Source organism: Perna viridis, chromosome 10 (genome assembly GCF_037379345.1).
Source record: "Perna viridis isolate PV_CMFRI_1.1 ecotype Kerala chromosome 10, ASM3737934v1, whole genome shotgun sequence".
NCBI lineage: Eukaryota > Metazoa > Mollusca > Bivalvia > Mytilida > Mytilidae > Perna > Perna viridis.
This window is the reverse complement of record NC_142454.1, coordinates 26,574,241-26,596,220: the sequence shown is the minus strand read 5'-3', so window position 1 is coordinate 26,596,220 and position 21,980 is coordinate 26,574,241. Positions and strand designations below refer to the sequence as shown.

General features: G+C 32.9%; 1 protein-coding gene across 8 annotated transcripts in view; it reads right to left on the bottom strand.

The window, feature by feature from the left end:
• Positions 1-21,980, bottom strand: part of LOC148605168 (uncharacterized) — a 77,319-nt gene that overhangs the window by 38,135 nt on the left and 17,204 nt on the right. For 4 of the 8 annotated variants that reach the window (XM_088548114.1, XM_088548116.1, XM_088548118.1 and 1 more), the window contains exons 2-3: positions 15,336-15,391; positions 6,425-8,648 (exon numbers count right to left, since the gene is read on the bottom strand). In XM_088548114.1, coding sequence (XP_088404240.1) covers positions 6,625-8,648; positions 15,336-15,378 — 2,067 coding nt within the window. In that variant the 5' untranslated portion in view covers positions 15,379-15,391 and the 3' untranslated portion in view covers positions 6,425-6,624. Of the gene's footprint in view, positions 1-6,424; positions 8,649-15,335; positions 15,392-17,129; positions 17,212-19,422; positions 19,446-21,646; positions 21,733-21,980 lie in introns of those variants that run through there. The other 4 variants (XM_088548113.1, XM_088548119.1, XM_088548117.1 and 1 more) reach the window with 4 other exon arrangements.

Genomic DNA, 21,980 nt, shown 5'->3' with positions numbered 1-21,980 from the left:
GACTACATGATGAAATTTTCTATTGTTCATTCCAATCTGTCTGGTCATATGAGATAATTCACATACAAAATCCAATATTTCTGTTGTATTTCGGTGTCATTAACAGGAGTGATCGACCTTAATTTTGACAATACATATCTACTAGGACCAGTGATTATATTCCAGGCCACTATTCCAGGTTTACTATAACATGTAAAACAAAATATAAAAAAAAATAAAAATATGTAGCCTTTCCGACCGTGAAAAAAAAATCTGTTTGATGCTACTTAAAATGTCAAGCCTCTGAGGCTCAATCTTGATATTCATCTTTTGAGAGTGTATAAATATATGTTTAACTTGGCACATATGTTTTTTATCATATAACTCTTAAATATTAATACGTCAATGCAAAGAAAAAAAATCACCGTCGATAATTGGATAAAACATTATTAACTTGAAGATATTATTCCGTAATATTAAATCTTTAATAGGTTACTAAAAATCGTAAAATGCTGTAAAACACTAGATCTCACGAATGGCTTCAGAACTTCTTTTCACAAAAAATCGTAAGTGTAAAATTAGTCGTAATTTATGATGTCATAACAGAGTTAAGTATTGTGACGTCACAACTTACGACTAATTTTACTCTTACGATTTTTTTGTGAAAAGGGCTACAGATATATAACTACATGAACCTGAGATAATACTGAACTAAAAATCGTGAATTATCATTATTACACTAAATGTCACAAATAGTTTCAGCTGTGTATGTACGTGAACCTAAAACATTAGTGTATACTTATACGTTACGCACGATGTTTGTACACGGAAGCGTAACAGAACGTCAGGATTATCAGCAATGCTTTAGCTAGTGGGACAATCTTTTAAGACTCAGAAAATGTGACGATGTTTTAATCTTATACAGCAGAAAAGGATAAAATATGAATTATATTAAAATCAAGAAAATATATTAATAATCCAACAATTACTTTTTCTTCATCCTTCATCTGTGTTGTTTGCTTCTACAATCGGTTTGCCGTTTTCATTTTTCATACACGACACATTTCCTCTCTCTATGAGGGACGAACTATTTTTTTCCGTGATTTCTCAAGAACATCAAAGAATATTAACAAAATGACATCAAGAATCTCCATGCTTGATAAGACAATGATATATTTTACAATCATTTGGTATTTACTTGAAAACCATACTTTGTACATATGATTAAAGAAAAATGTTACCTAAGACCGGCTGCAAAAATTGAATTCAAAAAGTTATAATCAATAAGCGTGTAGCTTAAACATTAAACTTTTGCCTCATATGTTGATATTTTTCTTAAATTTCCTTATTTTTAAATATAAACACTATACGATGATTATTCAATAAGGTAAGAAGAGCACGCATAACGTCTCAGCTTGTTAAACCAATTTTGATATTTTGTGAATAAAAGTACTAATATACGTTTCTTCTTCGTCCAAATATACTACAATATTCTAATTGTTGATCACATCTTCTCTCTTGGTCAGATATTTGGAGTCATTGTCAATACAGTATAGACTTTTTGGGAACATGCATAAATCTATAGCAGCAGGGCTTCTACAATCTGTCGTTGCTGTGTTTATTATTCTCTTTAAAATTTTACCTTTATTTTTTGGAGGTATAATAGTGGTCATACTATTCGTTTATCCAGTCGTCCATCCACAATTATTTCGATACATGCAGTTCTGTAACAATTAATCATAGCCACTTGATATTTATAAAGGCATTTCGTATTGTCAGATATGCTTTTAATCTAAAAAAATTTGGATGGGGAATGAGGGTGTCACTGAGTGAGCCTTGCTCACAGATATTGTTGTTTTGACTTTTTTCTTTGGGGAAACATTAAATACATTGAAAATGGATTAGTCTTGAATCTTATTTTTGTGGTAATTGAAAAAAAATGTTAACTGTGTTATGCAGAGGTATGATTGAAAGCGAAATTAAAAGAAGTTTTTTTTAAAAAAGTAAAAGTCTATTCAGAAGATTTCCATTTCATTTTGTTACTTAAAATATAAAGCGAATAAGGTAGCACTGCGAGTTCCAATTAAGTTTTTCAAATTATGTCAAATATTCAAATACTTCCTTGTCACTTAATCTTATCGAAGTGTAAATGAAATTAAAAGTTGCAATACAAAAAAGTTAACACGAAAACATGTTTGAAGAAGATTTGATTACTTAATACTTTATATTCCAACTAAATAGTTCTTGTTCATTTTTTATTTTCAATTTACTTTGTGAGTTGACATATTACTCATAAAAAAGTGGGGATATTCTATCAATAAAGCTCTTTTTTAAAACCCCATTTTCTGTAGATAATATGAGGTGGAAAAATATCTTTTTTGTATTACAATTTCTTAATACACTTGATATAAAAAAATAATAATGATAAAAAAAACAAAGTGCTATTTGTGTATGCCGCGTTCGTTACAGAAGGCAAAGTGACTACGACTTGTAAATTATTTGGGTTTACAACATACAAAGCAGAGGACGCTTACATTACCGGTGGACCTGGTCCATGTTCCAAGTTTTTAGTTGAGTCTGAGTTGCTCATTTACTTACGTTACTTTGTATGTATTATTTTTGTTATTTTACGTTCTTTTGTGTGTATCTGTTTTCCATGTGTGATCTTTGTCTATGAATTATATTCGTTTGAATCACTTGATTACTCCTTCGGCACATCACTCCAGATATACACACTAGCACTTAACCAACGAGGAGTGTAATACTTTGCCTTTAAGAAGAATGACCATGGTTATATCTTAAACCAATTAATACCGTGTGCTCAAGAACATGCTAGGTTATTGGGTAATTCACCAACTTAAACCAGCGATCAAATCTTGTCTTAGGACGTAAGAATAAAAATGTTTTCCCATCATTAATACTAGCATTCATTAAGAAAAACTGTATTCAGGAAATGACATTTTGATTACATCGAAACTCTGTAAAAACATGCTTAGTGCATTCCGGTCAGTTTTTAAGTAAATGGGTCAGGCTACATATTTGACAGTTTCCACTTGCACTTATATCAATTAATAATGCCTAATAAATATCGGGCTGTTTTTAATTTTCCGCTCAAGAAGATATATAATGATATAGTGATAATTGTATGCAATATGCACTTAATCGCTTTTGTAATCCAAAGTTGGAATACAATTAATAGTCCATTCCCGTTTTTATGAAATATTAGCCTTTTAGCAGGTTTTTGAAAGGGACATACTCTTGAAAAAAAACGAGAGCCTGGAAGGCGGTCTCACTTTGGAAAGAATTTTCTAACAAACCATGTATACTTTGGTAAGTATGTAAACTGTTTGAAATAAGTAACTTATAAGCAAACAAGTACCTAAAATTACCACAGCTCCAATTAATCGAATATTTGAAATTAAAGTCTACTGCTGTCCATTTCTCAAATTGAAAGTAAACCAGTCTATCGGGTTAAAAAAACTTCCCTTTGCTTAATAATGATAGCCAAAACAAACAAAAAACAAAACAAAACAAAACAAAAAACAAAACAAAACAAAAAACAAAAACAAAACAAAACAAAAAGAAAAAAATAAAGTCGGGAATATGGAAAGGATTAAAATAAGAGGATTCTTAAAATTGAATTTAATTTTTATGACATACTATGTTTAAAAAGTCAGAGAAGGCTATCAGTTGACTTGAGAATCCAAACCAACCGAAGCAAATATCCTAAATGAAGTACTACCAACTTAGATATGTCTATGCCTGCATGTCATAATACAATGTATAGTTTATAACTTCAGGAAAGTAATGCTTTTAAACCTAGCTACACGATGATAAATAGTTGATTATGTTCCAAGACCTATGATTTGTATCGAACTGACCATCCATTCACCAGTGAAAGAGAGATAGTTACTATCTTAGACTTAGTGCATGTTTTGTTTACAGACAATAGTTTGACAAAGCCCATTTAGACATCGTCCAAACACAATTCGTTTAACTCAAATGATTAATACAAGCATTAGTAGGATTGATTGATTCTCTAAACGTTAGAGGCATATGTACCAAGTCGAAAATGTTAATGTATTGAAAAGGTTATGGTTTCGTGGTTGATCTTTTAAGAAATTTGCATTATTGCGTGTTGAGTTCTACCATCATTTGATTCCATTTGAATCTATTTTAAATTTGAATAAAAATAAGTACACTTCATATAAGGTATTCCTGTTAAGTGTAGTGTGAAAGACAGTCGTGTGAATCGTGTGCGTTAGCAGAGTAGCTCTCGTGTCCTATGGCAGTCTGTGTGTTTCTTGTGGATCGCGCAATCGGCTTTGTTTCTTGTGAAATCGTCTTCGTTCATCGATAAATATTCAGAATATGTCAACCAAATGTCTATCATTTCAGGCTTGTTCAATTGTAATTCGTGAAGTAACCTGTTTTTCATTGGACAACAATTAACAACTTAATATATCTTTATTCAGGTCGATTGAGTTAAAAATAGTGTACATGTACATGTAATGAAAACACACAACTAAACAATTGACAACTAATAAACTAACAAATGTTTAAGAATAATTAAGGAATTAATGTTACGCAGGTTATTTAATGTGCAACACGTAATTAAGGTTATTTCTTCATAGAAAAAAAATATATCAGTCATTCCTTATATTTCAATTTTAGTATCAAAATACAACGAGTAAACCATTGAAAAAGGTTGATGACATCAGAGTCATATAAAAAAAATTGGTTTATGAGACACAATTTTTTTATTCAATCAGAAATCGTTATACTTATAAAATTAAATTATATGTTAATATATAAAAATAGTGCAATAAATCATTTTTAAAGTTCATTTGTAATTTAAATACTATGGTGCTTCAAAAGCACATCAGACATGATATGCGAAGGAATGTTATGGTTATAATAGTTGTTTATTTGTGAAAGTTGTTTATAAAAAACATACATATCGATAATGATTAGCTTGAATATACACATCCTATTAATATCGATGCTCTTGCTGTCATCGCATATCTGCAGGACCCTTGCAACATTATTTAGAACGATTAGGGCTTAAAATAGCATTACAGGTTAGCGCCTCATCTGCAAGGGCTCGGTTGGAAAGTTTTACTCAATATCAAAGTTCCAGTCTGTACAAACACCGAAGGGAAATATCACTTTAAAAATCAGCAAAACGTTTAAGTTTTGGGACATTCTAACATTAAATTCAAAGCATGTATGTGATCAAAAGGTTTGTTGATAAGGCTACGTTATGTTACTTGAAATTATTTCCAATGAACCATGCGGTGAAAAGTTTGTGAATTTTTGATATTTTGCTTATGTTATCAAAGTAAAACACTAAATAAAATTTTACGAAATTTAACAACCCAAATAATTTTTAGATAATGTGTTAGTAACCCCTTAAGAGCATGATTCTGTTGTTTTTATATAGTATACAAGCTGTCTTATTATAGGATTATATCTTAGCAATTTAGGTCTGAAATACAATTAAAAAGACATTAAATCTTAATCCATTCAACTATATTGAGTGAACACTAGACCTTGGGTACGCAAAAATTATAAGATAAGGGCGATAAATCCTATTTCAAACTGTGTATCATAAACAGTATGTAAAAAAACAATCACACATTTCTTATTGTAGTGACTTTTTCACTACTCGGCGGATGTTTCTAGAAAAGCAGAGGACGCTTACCCTACCAGTGCACCCGGTCCATGCTCCCAGTACTTAGTGGAGTCCCAGTTGCTCATTTGCTTTTGTTACATTGTATGTATGATTTTAGTTACTTTATTTTCTTTGTTGTATATTCTGTTTTCGGTGTCAGGTCTTTGTCCCTGGATTACATTCATTTTGATTATCGCTGTAACCTTGTTTCCCTTGATCACTCTTTCAAAGACAACCTTACAATTTAAAGTTTTCTTTTAATCTCGTTCTAAATATTCAACGTATGCTTATTTATATCAAAATATCGTTTGGATATGTATTGAAGTATATAAGAATACATTGCAGTTAAAACTAATTATAAGTCACTTATAGGGAAGCCTGGAAATTCTGCAATTGTTCATGCAAAGAAATCTTTCCATGTTCATGCATCGGCTATGAACTCATATTGAATAGATACCAAACATGTGAAATATACTTCGTTATCTTCAAAGCAGAATATTGTATGAAAAATGTAAACGTTATATTGTAAAGGCATTTGTGAATCTAAACACTCTTCTTAAAGGAACGTTAAACATGGCCGATCAAGACAATATGATAAATGTATTTACATGGATAGAAAATAAAAAAAAGACCGTAAAAATCTGTAAACACAAATAAAATAAGCAGTGATCTTTAAACATTTTTTTCTTTTAGGTATAATATAAATTAGACGATTGTTTCCTACAATTTCTCTGTCAATTCACAGTGCTTTATTAAAACAATGTTGAAGAATTTCTGTTTAACCATGTTTTATTTGGTATTTAAAATAAACACAATATTTTCACAAGATGACAGCCAAAGTATGAAAATGCTTTCGAAAATTTCAATGAGATGGAAAACACGTACGCTAATTTTCCATTTATTTCAGTGTAGTGCACATCTCTTCAAAGCACCGACTTTACCCATCTTTGCCCTCAAAAGACAAAACGGAATCAAACGTTCGAAAATCGGTCATCATCTGCAAAATAAATTGGATTGTCAACGCTTTTGTCGCTTTCCTCCTTATTTTTGACCAATTTTTCTCCAGCTTGGTCGCCATTTTCCAAAGTATCACGTGAATGTAGATTTTGACTTCCGCCTGCTGTACCTGTTACACCAACGATAATTCCTGAATCATTAGAATTAAATCGTATATGCATATCACTAACGGAAGTCTCTTGTTCATCAGTGGATAGTAAAGCGTCTTTTGGATTGTCTGGGTCACTCAAAGGTTTCATTCTTACTCCATTTTCTGTGTATGCTCCGTTTGTTCTTGGTATTTTTGTCAATGTATAGTCATAGGAACTTGATCCTTTTGAAACATAAGAAGATAATGTAAAAGATCGTGTCCGCTTTTTTAAGTAGTATTCTCGGGCGCATATTATAAGTCCAGCGCAAACAAGTATAAGAGAAATGGCTGTGGCACAAATTATGACAATTATGTCCACTTCGTTTAAACCCATCAAAAAGATTTCTGAATCATACTCGTCATCAATGTAAAAGTAAATACGTTTTGCTTGTAATACATGTTTGGTATTATCAACTAGCAAGGTAAGATTAAATCTTTCTTTTTTGATTCTAGCTTCAAGTACTTCAGTTAGATTCTTTCTTGGTGAGCCAGGAACCTTAAAAGAAAGTCTTAAAGGTTCGCATAGAAGTTTGATCGGTTCGATCTTTTCTTTCGAACAAGATTCATCTTTTACGATTTTTAGCAAGCTTTCCCAGATTTCTGTCAAAGCATCTTTATTTTCCAGTAACGCACATTTTCCTGTAAGCTCGATTTCATACACATAGTCATATTTTTCTGGATAATTATTTAACGTTTTCACCGTGTTTGTATAATTATGCATTGTTCTATTTTCAGAGATCATTTGATTTGAATCGGTTGTTGCAGTTGATTGTTGAGTAGACAAAGAATACAGCGACGAATCGATCGTTGATGAAAGAAAAGATGAAACAAATGACGATGAAGGATCTATTTGTTCTACTGTCGACATTGATGTCTGTTGAATACTACTTGCACGTAAGACCCCAGTTGTGACGTCATTTGAAGGAAACTTAGAACCATCTGCAGCAGGTTTGGAACTTCGAACACTATCGAAACGTATTGCTGACATTAGAGGGACAGTTATAGATTGAAACGAAATGCTTTGCTTACTAGATGAAAACGATGACTGGAAAGCAGTTTGTGAAGTGAGCGAATTCATTGCTTGAACGGAGGTTGTTCGGGGTATGACTAAATTAGATGAGGATGTTTCGATTTCTCGCAGTGATGCTGATGGCAATGATGTATTTCCGATTTTTTCTGATCCGTTTGATTGTTGGATGATTGAACTAGTTAACGGATAAATAGAAGAACTAGTAGGTGGAGTTTGTGTAAACTGGTTGCTTTCAACATCTTTAATGCTTGTAATTGATTGATTACTCTGCGTTGCATTTACGTTAGGAGTTATGGCTGTTGAAGCTGGAGAGTTGAACGATGTTTCTAACATATGAATCGTTCTTATATCGATATAACTTGTTGTTGTGGAATCTTGGACATTATTACTAACTGAGATATTAGTTGCAGTCATTGAGGAACTTAAATCTGCCGACGCAGAAGCTATGTTGGACGACGATGAAAGTGATACAAACGTTGCATTATTTGCGCCAAATGAACTTCTTCTTGTTAACATTTGGGAAGCTAGAACTTCAATGCCAGATTCTGTTGTTAATCGAGCCACTTCTGCTGTAAACGACTGACTCATGAGAATTCGAGATCTATCAGTAGAGGAATAACTGTCAACTACCGACGAGTTAAGGCCACTTCCTTGGGTTAATGATTGAATAGAACTGGTACTATGGATGACAGTGGCGTTCGGTGCAAGAAAGGTGTCTCCAACTAATGTCGACGATGAGAAAGAATCTGAAGTATACGCATGTATGATGCTTGAATCATTCAATGTGGCGGAAGATGAACTCAAAACACTGGCAACGCCTACAAATGAGGAAATAAAACGCTCTTTAATTTAATGAGTTGGTTTAAGATGACATTAAGTACATGCAGTTTTTATGTATAGTTGATGAAAGAGCTTTTAACTTATTGAACTTAAATCATATTTGATACTTCGTATCTTTAGATTTGCTTACGGTAGCATAATATAAAAAGAAAAAAACTGTAATAACATAGATGTGTCTCGCCTGTCGCAAATAATCGCTGTTCTTTGATATTTGATAGTGACTTTGGGCACATATATGAAAGAGATAAGGACCTTCAATATAATGATGATAATGCAACTTTACACTATAGTATGAGTAGTTTATGATGGTCCGGGTTTCATAAATTCAAGGGATTTGAATGGTCAAAACTTGAGTTAAGGAAGAATTTGATGAAAATATCAATTGGAGATTCTTTATAGAACCGGACCATTAAAAAAGAAAATCTTAACATTGGAACATCAATAAAACAAGAAATTAGTCAAAAGACCCAGTCTATTTAAAATAAGACCTTGCGTTTTTTAAAATTTTTTTATGTTCGCAAGCGAATAAATAAAAATCGGAGAGGCTATTTTTAATTAGACTGTCAACAGACCGTAACTTTGGGGGTATATGCATTAAATGTACCAAGGTCTCATCTACAAATGACTATTTACTTTTATTGTAACAATTTACTTTCTATTTATGTACATAATTCTGTATTCTTTATATTTCTCATATAACTCATTTATTTGTTATAGTGTAGAGCGTCGTTTATATACCTCTGACGCCTAAATTCAGCCCCGTGCAGGTCCGGGTGGTAAAAGAATAGGCCTGCAGCAGCGCTAAGCTTGTCGTAAAAGGCGACTAAATAGTGCTCAGAAACCTAGCCGGGGGCTAGGCGCTCTGCTCACAGAGCAACTGGGATGTGTGCCCCAGGTGGTGGAATGGGGTACCCCTGGCATGTTACATGCTGGGGTTGTCAGACTATAATACGGAAAACCTGACCGCAAACCATAGTGGTGCACCGTGTTGGGAAAGATGCCACGTTCCTTGCACGTTAAAGAACCCTGCTGTGGTATTCGATAGGAGTAGGAACCTTTGCGCTCCGCCACAGGAGGCTAAATTGCCCGACCTTACCCATCCCCTTTTTCCAGTGGTAATCAAAATTTGTCGACCCTGTTGTCCTTGTGACCCATCTTTTTTTTTTATCATTTCATGTTCATTTAATCATCCATTTCATGTTCATCGTCTGAATATAGCTGAAATATTGCTGCTCGGACGTTAAACCCCAACAAACAAACAAAACCTAAATTCATTTTCTTAAATTAAAAAACTAGTGATATACTAATTTGAGAAACACTGGGTTTCCCTAGTATGGATCAAAATTCAAAAGTTGGCATTTGCCGTAAATATCATCGCTGACAAATGGAGCGTAGTATTTAGACAGTGATTAAAATAATTTAACAGCAGATTTATGAGAAACTTTCAGCCGTTTACTTTTTCCTATTACTAGAAATCTGAATTTATAACAAAAAATCTCGAATACAGGTATAAAGTATCTTTTGAAAATTACTAGGAAAATAATAATACAGATTTATTTAACGATGATTTTCTCCGTAATTGAGAATTCTACTTCCTGGTTTCGTGTACTATTTGGGATGTGAAACTCCTTTCTATGACTATGCTGCTGTATTCATTTTAATCAAGTACATCATAAAGCAGCAGTGTTTCTCAACCCATTTTATTTTTTCAAATTGATCGTTGCGTTAACTGCAATCTGTATGACAGTTCAAAAAAATCATTAGCATTGTTATTGTGAAAGGAGCAGGTTCATTAAGGCGTGTTTTTTGGGTAATATCTTAAAACACTTCTTTTTTTGCAGTGCATTGATGATGGTTATCATTTCGATGCGTCAAATCATTTCATGTACGGAGCCCTGACAGTAATATACTTAGACAAAATATAATTTGAGGCGCATAAATAATCATATTGTGAACACAGATTTTTTTTGGCCTAAATATCTCCCCATATGAGGTCCGTACAGTTAAATATTTTTACAAATGAAATACAATCATACGCAATTAACTACACTTAGTCTAGCCTTAAGGAGGTAGACCTGGGTTAAGGGACATAACACTTCAAATCAGTGATATTTTTGTATCATATGCAATTTCATCAGTCTTTCAAGCTTCCCTTTGAAACAGAATGATATCAGTCTAAGTTACTTTGATGCTTATATGATGTTGGTATAAAATGGTGAATACAGACGTTCCAATGATTTGTAAGAGTTTTGTCCCTTACCCTAGGTCTACCTCCTTAAGTAGCGGTTTTTATAAAAAAAAAAATCAGACAGAATGTGATTCATACATGTTCAAAACACACTGGAATTCCCTTTTTATTTCTTATTCAGAATCAGTTTCAGACCACATAACTAGTAATAGTGTTTAATTTGCGTGTTGCGCTTTTGAGATAAAATACATATAGATTGTATATGATCTTAGCACTTTGATAGAGTTATCTTTCTTGATTTTGTTTCATTTAGTTGATTTTAGTGGGAGATAAATGTATGATTTTCTAAAAAGTACAGAACTGAATATGGAAAGGACAACTATAAATAAATTAGCATAAGTAGATTGAAAAGGCATTGTTTGTTCAGTGGGATCTTCTTCACCATGAATCACTTTAATATGAGCAGTGTCTGAATTTTATATGGACTGGAATTTAAATGATATATAGTCATAAAAGTATAGAATATTTTTAATGATATTATAAAATTTCAGTTCTCAACATGGTTGATGTTTTCAACTTTAAACTATCTTGATTCTAGCCTTCAATCATTGTTAATTAACACACTATATCTCATCACTAAATCGGAAATCTATTTTACACTTCCGTTTTCCTGTAATTAAAGGACATTTATACCATATCGACACTCATTTACAGTTAGCAGGGAGATGAATAGGATAATTGATCTGCAGAATAAGATGAAATTGTTTTACACTGCTACATATTGCCGATACTTGCTAATATTGATTGGAACTAGAGAACGATTTGTTACTACTATGAAATATTAAACAAGTTTGTTATGTTTAACCTCAAAGTGTAGGAGTGAGCATTTTAAGGTCGGTTCACTTAAAAATTATCCACATGAGGATATTCTTCGAGTATCAGAGAAATCTGTTTGGAAGAGTAAACTAAATTGAAGACAATAGCACTCTCAGTGCCACCTAGTGATAGGTTTCTTCGACGCATAAACTGATTGAACATATCAGTGTATCAAATATGTACTTCGAGGTACTTTATTGGCTAAAGGAAACGAGGAGGGCATGAGTGTAAATTTTACAGTTTTTTTTCTTTATTGTTTTGACCGTAATTTAATAATATTTTACTTTATAAAACTGAATTTTTTTGCCAAACACTTACCATGATTTATGAAAATACAAGGAAAAATTTAATTAATTCAAGACGTAACATACAAAAACACTATCAGATATACAGCCTCTTATGGACGCCATTTATAAGCACTATCTAAATATTACACGAACTAAGTTTAATTATTACAAATCCGGCGACGACGATCTAAAACAGAGTGTTTTTTGTAAGTTAATTTCCCGCTTTGTCAATCGAGGAAAATCATTAATAGAAGATGTGCTGATCATTTTTATTCTTTTAGTTTATCATTTGTCTTAATCTTCGTGTTCATCATCAACAACGGGTTTTCCAAATATATGAAGATATTTTTTCATATTTGGTCTTTTTCATTTTCTTCCTTCAGTCCGGGTTGAAAGAGTGAATGGCAAAGTTTAAAAAAATATATGAAAAAAGTATGAAAAAACCAATGCAATATAGACACGTATAAGAAACAAAAGTAAGGAGGAAGCCGGGCTCCACTAAAAACTTGGAGCACGGACCAAGTGCACCGGTAGGGCAAGGTATATTTTTGTTATCGCCGAGGCAATTTTTCTGTCTTCAAGGAAGACAATGTGTTTTCTCCGAGAATCATTAAAATTGAGTAAACTAACGTACTGATTTTTGCTATTTGACATGTAATTAGCCCTAATTTTTGACACAATGACTTCTTTCACATTTAAGAATGTTTTCAGTTCAGTTTTTTGCGATCAAGGAACTGTTTTTATTTGGGCACTAAATTGACTATATAACTATTTCTTCCCGAAAATATGGTTCAGGTAGAAGCGCACGGTCAGTACGCGTACACATGGTAGATCGGAAACAATACACAGAACATATTTATGCCATTTGACAAAGCAAAGGATGTGTCTAAAAGCGAGACAGCTCTAGGACTTTCACTAACATGACATACCATATAAGGTCTTTTTAAGTAACTCCGAATAATATGTTTGACCAAGAAAAAAGAACGATCGTAAACCCCGGTATTGAGTTCACCAAACAGTATGTGAATTATTTGTGCATCGCAACATTTATTACTTTACATGTAATATAAAATGCGCACTAAATATTCAATGAATTCATTAAAGCTAGCAAATAAAAGAAAAAAAAATGTCTCATCTAATTTAAATTTTAAAAGACATACGTGGAGAAATTGGTCTATAATCACCATGCAGAATTTGAAAGACGGAACAGATTCAGCGAGCTGGTTTCAAGAAAGGCCATGATTGATCAGTGTAAACCAAAAACATACAAAAAATTAGTAAAAGAAAAATCCATCAAAATTGAGTTCCGACACCCTGAGCCCCTGGATCTGCTACTGAGCTATTCGTCTGATCAATTATCAATTTCTGTTAATTGATGACCAAATCAATAATTTGGTTTACACATCGATAAAAATTATTCTGTGAGTATAGTGCATGCCAAAATACAATTTAACATAATGCCTTTTGATTATTCCAAATGATTTAATGACAATATTATAAATCTCTTCAAACATTTTGACGAATGTGTTTTATAGAGCTTTAGACTGAATGTACTTGGCATACTAGTATACATAGTATTTGTAAGCTTTTGGAATCAGTGATATGTTTGTATTATATTCAATTTCACCAAAGGCTCACAAGCATTCGTTTGACACAGAATGAAATCAATCCAAGTTACTTTGATGCTTACATGAGATTAACGTCAAATGCTGAATATAAACGTCCCAATGATTTGTAAGAGTTATGTCCCTTACCGTAGGTCTACCTCCTTGAATTTTATTTTCAGTTTAGACAGGTGTTTGGTTTACCAAGGTGTTAAATGTATTTTAAATTCATGTAAAGAGATTTTAAATAGTATGGTTTAGACAGGTTTTCTGATGTTCACGATCCGGTTTAAACAGGGTTTCTGGTGTTCACGATCCGGTTTAGACAGGGTTTCTGATGTTCACGATCCGGTTTATACAGGTTTCACTATATTGAATTGAAATGATACGAATCAATTTTTCGAAATTGATTTGATGAATATGTTATTACTAATAAAATGTAAAAAAATCTGAAATATATCGACTATGTAACTAAGAAGCGTTGAGAACATTTTTTGTACAAGGACCTGAAGAATGTTAAGATAATTCGTGAAAATGGTCGTCGAAATCACAACTTGGGGAAATAAATAGTGCAATTTACTGCAACAATGATCATTAAAGTCACACAAACTCCTACAGTTTGGACATTATAGGCGATATATATGTCGTGGCGTCAAATAGGACATTGATCAAGTTTTTTACGCCTCCTCTCCGAGTATTTTAGCCGAACATTGTTCAGGAGAAATTAATGTAAACGATATAAAGATTACCAAGCAATGTAAATTCTTCTTCTACAATTAGTTGGGATTAATGATAACAAAATAGGAATATCCAATCATTTTCAATGCTCGAGATGATTAGTTTTTGTTTTGTGTGTGACTCCAAGGTGAATCCAAGGGTATACATGCCAGTAAAACATTAGATTTTGAAATAAGATATGGTCGTCCATCATTTAACTTTTGCAGAAATATTCTTACTACATGTATAGCAATAAAGTAAAGTCAGAGAAAATTAACAAATTATGATATTCATCCTAAGACAATAAACTTTTATTTCATAACGATGTATGAATTCTTAAGTGTCAGTCCCTGTAAGAATCAGGCAGTAGGTGAAACATACTTTGAAAAAAAAAAAAAAAAAAAAAGAAAACATCATTTTGATAGTGTATTTTGACCATTTTCACCATCAGAATGAAGGAAAACAGACAAGATTTTCAATATCATTCTGGACGATTGTGTTACAATTTCATTGAAATGCACTGAAAATAAACATTTCAAGGGCAGACAACTTGTTCAAAAATCTCATTTTTCTAAATACAGAAAGTACCAGTTTTAAATATTGTAAATTTTGATATGTTGTACGTGTTTCAGTGAGTAACCTCTAATCAGCAGCATTAAAATCAAATATGTATTCTAATGAAAAATTTCTGAGCAAATCCAATGATGCAGAGAACAAAAAAGAAAGCATCCTTCAGTGAAATCATATTGTCAGATCAGTGGGTTTTAGACATGCATATTTCAGATTTTTCTAATTTTGCCTGATTCTTTCAAACACTTACACTTAAGCCGTATTTTAAACAAAGAGGCTATGACGAATCTTGGAGGGGGAGATTAATAATGAAAAGGCAATGTAAGACAGCGAGGGATGGGTAAGAAAAAAAAAGATGTACATGTATCACGTATCATTACAAAATAATGTAATTTTATACATGATAAAAAAGTTTATATTTACCTGATAACAGCTGTACCAATACGAAGGTATAAGTCCGTCCCATGTCTATAGAAAATCTGAAAGTAAAAACACAGATTTGCGTGTATAGACTAGCATTGTCACAGTTGTCACTCCATATATTTCCATTTTAGGTTTGGTCGATTGGACATTATTCCCTAAACTCCGAAATATCAGACGGCTTTGGCACTTTGACAGAATCTTGATTGACAGAAAGAATAATGAATTCCTCTGAATGTCACCAAACACAAATTATAATAAAATGGATATAAGCTAGCGCCTTGAAGAGAAAAATTAACTTTGAACCTTCCACCGCCGATCCGGCTGTTTGGCATATTGGAAACAGATAAGCTCATTAGAGTTTACTCGAAATTCCAAAGAAAACAAAGCCAATTATTCATGATTTGAAATGGAACAATCTTACAAGTTTTTATTGACAAGTCTGTCAATGGAAATCGTAACAGACTTTTATGTCGAAATAAGCATCTCATTTATCTTTGCAATTTGTAGAAGCCTTGGACATAGAACAAGTATAACGAGAATGGATATGGTGAATGTGTCAAAGAGACAACAATCCCATCGGTATGATATTGTCTGCTAAATGCCATTCATGGGTCCTCATTGAACGACAAGGAAACCCTCACACCACAGGGCACGCTGCAACTGGTCCCAAAACTACATTATACACAGGTACAGCGAAAAAGTTTCCCCTATTTACACCAGAAAAACATGAATAAAGTGAAGGTGAAAACGAAACAAGATATACAGAGGTCAGAAATTCCTTACGTGGGACAAAAAAAGTGCGGCGGGGTTAAAGCACTTTGGCGTGATCACAACCCTCCCTTTTTTAAAATCTGACTATATAGAAATAAAGAAACATATTTCACTTTTAACAAATGCACAAACAATACTAGCAGTTATCTAACATAATAGCTCCAGACCAGTTTAAACGTACAAAAAAGTTTATCAATGTCTATCAATCCCAATTCTTTTTATTCTGGGACCCGTGCCGGTCCAGTGTCAATAGAATAAGCCCGCAGCAGCGCTAAGCTTGTCGTAAAAGGCGACTAAATGCTGCTCAGAACCCTGGACGGGGCTAGGATGCTCTACCCACAGAGCAACTGGGTTGTGTGCCCCAGGTAGTGGAATGGGGTACCCCTGGCATGTTACATGCCGGGGTCGTCAGGCCATGATATGGAAAACCTGACGGCAAACCATAGTGATGCATCGTATTGGAAAAGACGCCACGTTCCTCGCATGTTAAAGTACCCTTCAGTGGTATTCTACCAGAGTAGGAACCATTGGCTCCACCACAGAAGGCTAAACTGCCCGACCCTACCCACCTCTCCCTATTTCCAGTGGCAATCAAAATTTGTCGACCCCATTACTAGTATCCTTGTAACCCATCCCTTTTTTCATTCAACCATCATTTCATGTTTATTTTATCATATATTTTATGTTCATCGCCTGAATATAGCTGAAATACTGCTGCTCGGGCGTAAAATTCCAACAATCAATCAATCAATCTTATTCAGGGTTGAGAAGAACGGTACATCATGAGTCATCCAATAAGGACACAAACCACGCATTGCCAAAAACTGCTTTTGAACATAGTGTATTTCGTTTCTCCGTAAAGACCTAAAACAACTTATCAACCGTTTTCCCTGAATTTCCGCGGACTTAACAAGATCTTTCTTTTACATTAACAATAACATTCGATTGAAATGATGAAAAATAAGTTTTCAGCCTACCGTGTATTCCAGTAAAAAGTACATTTGAAATAGTATAAAATCTTACCCATCACTTGAAATGACGCAAACAACAATGAATGTCAAGAATCCACTGGCTAAATATTTTCTCTAATTCTCACCATTACTACTTATTGTATCTTATTACTAAAGTGAGAATGGTTTAGTGTTGTTTATCTCGATGTAATAAAAATCAATATCTCCTCTTAACTAATACGACCTTTTTTTACCCTGGAATGTTTTGTTACATTTCGACTCTTTTAACATTATGTTTATATGACGCCTTCAGGCATTTTATTTTGTTTTGTGGTGGTGCTCATTATCAAAAAAAGTTTAGTCACTTTATTGGATTCTCTTAATAAAAGCAAATAGGCAATATCGATAATTATCGAGCATTTATTAATTACATTCTTTATAATAATTTTCGCACAATTTTCGTAAATTGTACGTTTTGCCGTGGAGAACGAACTTTCGCCGGTATCACTTGATACTGACAATTTTAGCATGCCAAAAACATATACGCTTTGTTTTACACTTAGCAAATAATGTATCATGATGGCTCATTTGCCATCGCAGACCCCATCACTGCTAGTAGTATTTACTACGTATCGCTCCGCCGTTGTGTGGAAATTTATTACAATGCAATGTCTACTATTTATGACGAATATTTGTGAAGTTATTTCAGTTGTGCCGTACTTATTTGCATATAAAAACTTATAAATAAATACTGATTATGGTGGAGGTGATAAATCTTAGGATTTTGAACATCTTTGCTGGAGATTCAATACATTCATGTGTATCTCAGTCGGAAATGAGAATTATATGATTTAAGGTAGTAGACCTGTGGTAAGGGAGGTATTCCAAATTAAAAGGATTTAAGTCACTAGAGCGCTTGAATGACTCCTAATATGTAAGCTTCAAAGTGATACTGATGTTAAAGAGAAATAACTCCAAGAAAGGGTTCAACTTCTAGAACAAAGATGCCAGCCCCTGTAACTCTGCTCTTTTGAAGTATTGATTAAATGTATCAAATGGGTACATTGAGGAATATATTTTATAAGGTGGGAAAAAATTTGAAATAATACCTTTTACGGCAAACCAAGATTCCTTTTGATATAATATTAAAATTGAAATATAAAATGGTCTCTGTCATGAGACAGTACGGCTAACCAATAACATTGCCAGTTTAATAACTCCTTCACCCTTTAAAGTTAAAAAAATATACATTTTCTTTAATTCCTTATCAGACTTTAAGCTTTCTGTTTTCATTTTGTTGCTTTGTTCAGCATCTGACTGTATCCAGCATTGAACTACGTTTAGCATATAAGTTTGTCCCTTCGAGCAGAAGTATAAATATCTGTGTGACATTAATTTGCAACAGTAGTTGACTCAGGCTGTGCCTGGCAATGCTTTTTCATCAATATAAGTCATCATAATTTGATACTTGGTAACCTTATCGTACATTAACGTGATTTTAGCCATAATGATTAATTATCAAAAAAATATTTCAATGCCTTACCCTACTATCATTAAAACATTAAAAAAACTACACGGTAAATTTTTCTGAAAATTTGTTTATTGATTCGCATATGAATAGTCCATTTAATATCAGTTTTGTACGAAAATTGATCCATGAAATTTTGGCAAAATAGAGGTTTTTATATAAGCCAATCGCTGAAAATGATCCCTTTTTTGTTATTTTAGTAAATTAAAACCCTAGTATCTCTTCTACAAAATGGAAAGAATAGAGCTGGATATTAAATCTGATATATTAATCCTTTTAAAGTGTATTTGACCTAATATTCAGTTATTTATTTAAATATATTGTCAAAATGACCCTAAAATACCAGATATGGTTCAGTTTGGCCAATGATTCAGATAAAAAAAAAAATAGCAATATTTTAGTCTTCATTGTTCAAAATCTGCACGGTGAATTTTCTTAAAAATTTGACAAATGATGCGCCACAGTGTAATATCATGTACAAATTTGAAGAAAATTGAAATATGGGAAAATTTTGGGGGTACCCCAGGTCTACTACTTTAATGTGCCTTAACAAATTACCAAATTCAGTCAGTGCCCGGTTTCATAAAGCACCTAAAATTTAGTTTTTCCTCAAATCTTCTTCAATTCAAATTTCGACCAATCAAATCACTTGAAAATGAAGACTTAAAAAAGACTCAGTTTGAGAAAACCAGGTCAGACTTTTAAATCTGGATATTCTCGCCGTTAAAAAATACTTTTAAATTCGTTCCAAGCGTTTGTAAGGATAAGTAAGATTTAAAGTATGTGTAATACCAAAAGTTTGTCACTGTATATAGTTTTCTGTAATATACATACTAACTTTTATTTACACTTGAGTCCCGAAAGAGGAACGAGACAATAATGTGACGTCTCTTGCTGTTCGAATTGTAACTTTCTTTATTACCACTTACTCAAGTATCTTGAGAGAAAAGAAAATAATATCAAATCTTCTTTTATTTCATGTTTACATTCTTTTGTCGTCAGTAACATAAATAGCGCCGCGTAAATTGCATTTTATCGCGTTGTACTAAAATCTACCCCCCTCCTAAACACATTAGAACTGCTTGGCCATGGAAATTTGTTTTCATTACAATTTCAATCCCAGAAACCAATATATATTATATTACATCTTGAAAAATTCTTATTTGTCGTGATGACCAACATCAGACGAAACATCAACGTAGTAATTTTATTTGCCAATAGTAAAGGCGGGAAATAAGCCATGCGTAATAACAATTTCCTGGAACTGTTTCCGGTAATTGCAATCTTTCAGGAATCTCCAAACAATTCAATTTTCTAATGAAAGTGTCATCACAAGAATCACATTTCGCAGTCAATAACAACGAACTCTTGATTCATTCTTGATTCTCTTGGCTAGATTAAATAGGAGCAATATTCGTTACCTTGTAGTTTTTATTGCAATAGTATGAAGGTGGTTTTCTATGCGACCTTTAACCATAGAGATAAAAAACAAAACAAAACAAAACAAACAAACAAAAAAAAAAAAAAAAAAAAAAAAACACCCCCATTCCGTTTTCTTCTCCTACATTTTATAGATAACAATTTTTGGCTTTCAAGGGCATAACTCTTAGGCTGAGTCGTCTGACAACTTTGATCCCTGGAGACTTTTGTAGGCCTTATAGTAAGAATCATTTCAGCAATCGAAAGTTTCATACTATCTTTTATAATTTTCAAGATATAGGCTGAAAACTGTAAAAAAAAATGTCATTTTTCACCTCTCAAGGGCAATTACCCTTACATGGAGTTGTCTGACAACTTCGATCCTTAAAGACTTTTGTAGGCCTTATAATAAGGATATTTCAGCAATTGAATGATATTGGCAAAACCTTACGGTTTTGGAGATATATGCAAAAAAACTACTGTACGACTCCTATGTTCTATTTTTAGTAAAGGCGGTAATGTTTTTTAACCAATCAAAAATCCAAACGGTATTTTTTTAAGGATACCATAAAAAACAAAAATACAAACTTTCATTGAATTCTGTATAGTAGTTTCTGATGAGAAGATTTTTGAAAGTAATAACATCAAAAACAGCAAAAAATGTCCAAAAAAGGGCAATAACTCCAACATGGGTCAACAGATTTTCACCACAATTTGACCACAGATAAATCTCTCATGCTGAATACTTTTATTTCATGTCAGAATTTGGCTAAACCTAACGTTTTGGAGATATATGCAAAAATCTGATATCTGACTTGTATGTTCTATTTTTAGTAACGGCGGCCACGTTTTTAACCGATCAAAAATCCCAACGGTCATTTTGTGCAGGATACTCCAGGGATTGACACTAACTTTTTTATCTTGGTTGCCACCCGGGCTCCTAAGTTAAAAAATCTAGGAGCCCAGAAAAAAAGTTAGGCGCCCAGAAAAATTTTCAGAATATTAGTTAAATGTGTAATTGTTTGAAAATACATTTCTTTTCAAGAGATTTTAAAAGTATTATGGAATAAACTATTTATTTCCCTATCTTTACCATGGTCTTTACTAACTGGTATTTATTATTTGTATTTGTACGCAAAATTCAACCAGTTGCGATTTCCGGTAATGCCTAAAAACCGGAAAACAAACCCGACCACGTACCAAAATTACGGTCGCCACTCGGACGACAAACAATGGTTGTTATCGTCGCCCAGCAAAAATTTAAGTCGCCACGGGCGACTGGGCGACTGTTAGTGTCAATCCCTGTACTCTAAGGAACAATCATTAAGAGTTTCATGCAAATCTATTCAGTAGTTTCAGAAGAAAAGATGTTTGAAAATTGTTAACGACGACGACGGACGCCAAGTGATGGTAATAGACCAGGTGAGCTAAAAAAGGGAAAGCAAAACGGTATACTTTTATTTTCTAGATTTCTTATAACAATGAGAATGATAAGGGTTACATGTCTATATGACTTTAAGTAAAAGTCTATATTACTTTATATGATGGAATGGACACTTTTTGAACGTTTAAATACAAAGTAAACGTCTGACAAAAAGTGATAAAAAATAACAAAACTGGATTCCGGTTAAAATTGAACCGACCTGATCTCAGTTTGATGTTTTCCAGTCTGAGTGAAAATAACCCCTCCTGCGCACATTTGTGTGTGTGTGTGTTTGTGTATGTGAATCTAAGCAAGGAAAGAAAAAAATACATTACATAAAGTTAATGATTATTCAACTATTCAAATATACAAGAATGATATTAATGATAATTTAAGATAATAGTACGAAGCACCCTGTAGCTTGACTGTCCTATATCTTAACAGAAATTGGTTGATGATTTATTTATTATTTGTTCGTAATACAGTTCTTGTAAACAGGCTTTCATTCTAATTAACGCTGGTCAACCTTCATTTACTCGAGGCAGCGAAGAGCT